Raw genomic sequence first — 5,714 nt, forward strand, 5'->3', positions numbered from 1 at the left:
GCGAAGACGAATGGGAAGCCACTTGAGTTGATTGTGATAGTATGAGATTCGGTCAAATTTACGAAGGCCAAAGATAAACCTGATACATAGATTTTGCACCCCTTCAAGCTTATTTAGCAACTTTACTTTAGCATCCAAATAGCAGAACTTAGTGTTTGATACCTTTTATTTTTTTAACAAGGCCTCAGAATATCCGGTTATCTTCGAGAAAAAGAATATAAAATTGTTAAATAGATTGTACTTTTTCTTGAGTAGGTAACGGAATAACTTTAAGTAATATATTAATTTTCTTTGTTACAGTTCCAAAACTAATGATACCTCCAGCGGACTTCGTTGCCCAAAGTGTGCTGGGCAGTCCCCAGGACGGCATGCGGACCCCCACGGCTAATCAGATGATGACCAACCCACTCCTCAACCTGAACAACACCGGTCGCACTAATTTCACTAACAAACAACTTACGGAGCTAGAAAAGGAATTCCACTTTAACAAATATCTGACACGAGCACGGAGAATAGAAATCGCGTCAGCGTTACAGCTGAACGAAACTCAAGTAAAAATCTGGTTCCAAAACAGAAGGATGAAACAAAAAAAGAGAATCAAAGAGGGATTAATTGTCGCCCCTGAGGTACCCACTACGTCTGCCAGCAATACTATTGGTTCTAGTGAAAATAGCCGAGAATCCAGCTAAATTGCAAACCTCTTTTTATTATAAATTCGTGTTTTTGAGACTTTTGAAATTAATGTTACATCATTGTGTACAGTCACGGATTACAGTGGTTGACCAGAGATTTGTCATGTTCCTAAAATAAAAATCGGACGCATCATAATCAATCAATTATGGAGTACTTATAGTTAATATATCACATAAAAATGAAAATCATATCATCTATTTCCATTTTTGAGCATAAAATTATTTAATGAGAATGTTATGTACAAAATGCCATGTTATTAAAATTATACGCTAAGCAATTCACCTGGACGAAGCAGAGTTGGCGAAAAACCCGCCTTGTGGTGTGCTACTTAAAGTCGAATTTTCAAAATCCATGTCCTTAAGAACCCTTGTTCAATACTAGGAAACGTACTGGCATTCAAAAGTAAAAACACTCATTCAAAGCAAGTTAATTGGTTTGTAGAAAAACAACACATAACTCGCCTTAAAATTAGAGCAAGTTGACTTTGTGTTGGTGAATTGTTTCCTTACCTAAATTGATAGTTAGAAGTATTTATTTATTACTTACCGATAAGTTGTAAATGTGTAAAAAAAATGACATTCGCAGTGGTTTGTATTTAAACTGGCTTGAAATTCTAACCCAATAATTTAAATAGTTGTAGAAAAATCCAACGTGTCAAGAAAGTATGTAATTTAGGAATAGATTTAAGACATTTCGTTTTTCTGTAACTACCTATTCAAGCCATATCATTTTACAGCATATGCTTTATTGTTTGTTATACTCATCAACTTTTGTATGTAAGTGGAACTAATAGCGACAGTACTTTAAAAAAAACTTTAGAAAGATACCAAATATTTGTCCCTCGACTGTACTTTCGGAACATTTAATTTCCGAATTTTTCAAGAAAATACAAACGTAATTAAAACATCGTTATGATATAATATTGTAGCTGTATTTTGTACGTTTACGAAATATTTACCCCATTTGACAGTTTACAAAAAGATAATCTAGCGACAGCAGTCTTTACACGTGCAAAAAAAGCATTGCAAGCAGGAACAACGTAGTGGTTCAGTTGATTTTTATTTCAAAAATTGATTAAGTCTAGAGTGGCTCCAAGTTTGCGTAACAGACCCCAACTAAAACGGCCCTGGACATATTATGATATATTTATTTTTTTAACCTAATTTAAGACCAAAGCTCATTCCTTAGAATCCAGTCTTGTATCAAAATGTACAGATTAAGTTTAAACTAAATTAAACAAGTGTGTGTATATAAAACGTGTGTTAAGTAAGTATATGTGTGTACATTCTGACACTACGCTAGTGTTAGTTCATCATTAAAATAATTATTATCTATATTGTTGCAATTTTATTTATCCCCAAATTCGTATAAGAACAATATTTGTAAGTATATCAAGAGTTTACAGTGCTTGGCAAATAAGATGATATATGTCAACAAACAAAATTATTATGATTTTTAGGGTTTTCACTTCCGACTGTTTTACCGTTTTACGGTTACCACAATTTCAATATTTGATAACCTAACCGCCTCCGTGGATGAACCATGCTGGTCTGTCACGCAGAGGTCCCGGGTTCGATTCCCGGGCTGTGGTCGTCTATATGTGTGTTGACGATACAGGGTTTCTAGTGCTTTTTTCCCCAAATTCAATTAAGCTAATAATAATATCATGTAACTCAAGAGTACTACCTAATCGCGATACAAGAAAGCGTTGTCAGGTATTTAGTACCTATTGGTGCACCAGATGTCGCGACTTATTAATTTTGTAACTAATTTGTTTTACATTGACAGGTTGCAATTGATCAAAGCTACAATAATTTCTAGTGATAACAAATAAATGAATCAAATTTTTATGGATAATGCTGGCTATTCCTTTATGTTGTTTAGAATTAGCACCACCTACCCATATTAGCAAGCGTTAAATTATCAGTTAGTTTGTAACACACACTGCCCTATAGGAGGGACTAATAACTAAATAAATAAATGAATATTTGTCAAAGTTCAGAAAATAATTGTAGCTGATGATCAATCAACATCATCTTCATTATCATATTATTATCAACCGGAAGACGTCCACTGTTAAACATAGACCTCCCCCAAAGATTGCAAGACCGGCCGGGACGCGACGTGCATCCGTCGGTTATCCGCCGCCCTTATCAGGCCTTCCGTACATCTAGTAGCGGGCCGTCCTACTGAACGCCTTCCACATTCCATTCCTTCAACATTCCATTGGCATTCTGGCCGTCAGTTCTGTGTGCCCTGCCCACTTGCCGCTTCAACTTGCTAATTCTTTGAGCTATGTCGGTGACTTTCGTTCTTCTGCGAATCTCCTCATTTCTGATTCGATCACCCCGGACCTTTCCGAAACCGACTCGGATTCTACGATTGATCTCGTTCTCGAAGTTGGCTCTGCCAAATTAGACCATTGATGACGATCAATATATGAACAATATTACAAGGAAAAGATATTTTATGCATGTAATTTAAAATTAGATCTAGCCAAGTATATAGAAGCTGTGGTTTTCAAAATTAATAATCGCAGTACAGAGTACCTACCAATGAAACCGACCTCTAGTGCATGGAATTACAACTATTTGCCAAGTTTTATTGGAATCGGTTACTGGAAAGTGCGTCAAACGCGTGTCAATGCCTGCGTGACCATGGTAGAGTTTTTAAAATTTTACTAGCCAGAAAAAAACCGCTGTTTAGTCGGTTCTAGTCGTAAAAAACTTTGAAGTTATTAAGGTGTTTTACTGTCCACGCCACCACGCACCATTTTTGAATCTTGAGAACTACAGCCCCTAGCTTAGATCTGATTGCACCCAGAAAAAGTCGTGAATTAGTCGGTTCTAGTCGCAAAATTTTAAAATTAATCGCTCCCTTGTTTAGAAGATATTGGATATTCAAAAATTTCTTGTTAATATCAACCGTTAATGGTACTAAAATACAAAATAAATTGGGCATAAGTATGGAAACTAGCTCGATATATCCAACGTAACTATCATAAAAATATGGTATAATTAATATGAGAATAGGCGAAGCATGCGCCTTGTAACGTCATTGTTTTTCTTTATTAAATAAATTATTATTATTATTTATTCATCATCTTCATCATCATCATATCCGCCGGAAGATGTACACTGCTGAACCTCCCCCAAAAATTGCCAGACTATCTATTATTTATTATTATAGTAAATTTTACAACCTACATTCTCGAATATTCTTTGGTCGTAATATTGCTACGTTTATAGGTACAATTACGCAAGTTCCGAACAAAAAACTGCTTAAATAGATGTCCATCTCAATTTACAATTGAGTTTTTTCAATATTCATTGCTGTTTTCGAACCAATATTGGTAAATGCCTAATTAACACCACAGTCAAAAACATATTAAATTGAAAAAAAAGAACTGAAACGTTAATATATGTTTAAAGGCAGACGCGACTGGATGAAACGAAGCGTTGCGCACCAAGATCCATAAACTCTGCCTACTTCAGTGGAAGACACGCAAGAATATGGATTAGATATATGTAATTAAATTAGTCAACAGAGTCATTTTTCGATTTATCATTTCATTTTACTTCTGTCTTTGAACGGCGACTTCTACGGCCGTGTCGGCTCTGACTAAAGTATTTATTCAGACACGTACATTCTCAGATATTCTAAACTTGACGTCAAAATGTTGAAATACACGATTTTTCAGAAAATACCACATACTTAAGTAATTGTACTCTTGCTGCCATCTATTGTAGCGACGTAAAAACTACATTGCTATGCAATTAACCACAAACTTCCCAAAGTAGGTACTAGATGTCGCATCTAAATTCCAAAATTGTCGATGGATGGCGCACACTGCCTTTGGATAACAATAATAAATTTTAAGGAATATACAAATCGATGTTAATGAACGTATAGTAACACGGATCAGTAATTAATTGCAAAACTTTATTTGAACTTTAAAAATCTGTAGAATATAATTCAATTTATTGAATCACAGGATGACAATATGATGATATCACAGACCAGATAGGTTTGTGGACGATATAGAATTATAGATGAGAATTAATTGACGACTACTATATAATTTATTTACGGACATGACAATTTGTATTCGGGTGCACATGGAAATCCGAAGTGCACCCGAATATTAAGATACATGTAGTTTTTTGTATTTCTTAGTAGAATACATCGACACTGAATTATAAATTACTGCAATGATTTCATTTTTTCCCTTCAATAATTAATTATTATTAAATTCCCTCTTCTGATAATTGTTTCCTTTGTTTGTTCAGTAGAAACTTACTTCGGTTACAGCTGTTAATATCTATAGTTTAAGAATCTTAAATTTATAGGCGTCGACTTATCGCTACAGCTAAAAATTTGGCGTGGCTTATTCCAACCATGACCATGACCATGGCCGATTTTTTGAAATTTGATTACCGAGATAAAAAGTCGCTATTTAGTCGGTTCTAGTCGCAAAAAACTAGATTTAGTCGGTCCACCGTTCAAAGGTTGTTTTACTGTTTACTCTGGAATAAACTTATTCCATCGGCACCATTCCTGTCTCCAGGACCACAACACCTAGCTTACGTCTGATTACACTAAAAAAAGTCGTGATTTATTCGGTTCTAGTCGTAAAAAACTAGATTTAGATCTAGAACCGACTAAATAGAACATTTTTATCTGGCTAGTCAAATTTCAAAAACTCGAATATGGTCACGCTGGAATATAGCACGCAAAAAATTGACAGAATTAAATGAAAAAAATGTCAATAATAAAATTATCGTGTAACAAATATATTGATTTAATTCATATAAATATAGGCACTATAATAATACTAACTCTGCGTACATTACGTATATTTGGTATTATAAACATTTGGTTCAGTTGCAATGAGGCTAACTTTGTAATAATTTGTTTTTCTTTTTTGTTTTTTATTATTAAGAAATAACAACAGCCAACTTAAATAGCTCTTACAAAGAACAATATTTGTCTTAAATAACTTAGGCCAAAATAGTGATCCA

General features: G+C 34.3%; 1 protein-coding gene across 1 annotated transcript; it reads left to right on the plus strand.

Moving 5' to 3' along the window:
* Positions 1 to 300: 300 nt before the first annotated feature.
* On the plus strand, positions 301 to 689 carry LOC113238914 (homeobox protein Hox-A1-like; the record flags this gene model as incomplete). The annotated part of the gene is made up of 1 exon (XM_026475762.1): positions 301 to 689. A coding segment is annotated over one exon (389 nt), but the record flags the coding sequence as incomplete, so codon positions are not given.
* Positions 690 to 5,714: the final 5,025 nt, after the last annotated feature.

Source organism: Hyposmocoma kahamanoa, unplaced genomic scaffold, assembly GCF_003589595.1.
Source record: "Hyposmocoma kahamanoa isolate Upper Pololo Valley unplaced genomic scaffold, ASM358959v1 98831, whole genome shotgun sequence".
Classification (NCBI taxonomy): Eukaryota; Metazoa; Arthropoda; class Insecta; order Lepidoptera; family Cosmopterigidae; genus Hyposmocoma; species Hyposmocoma kahamanoa.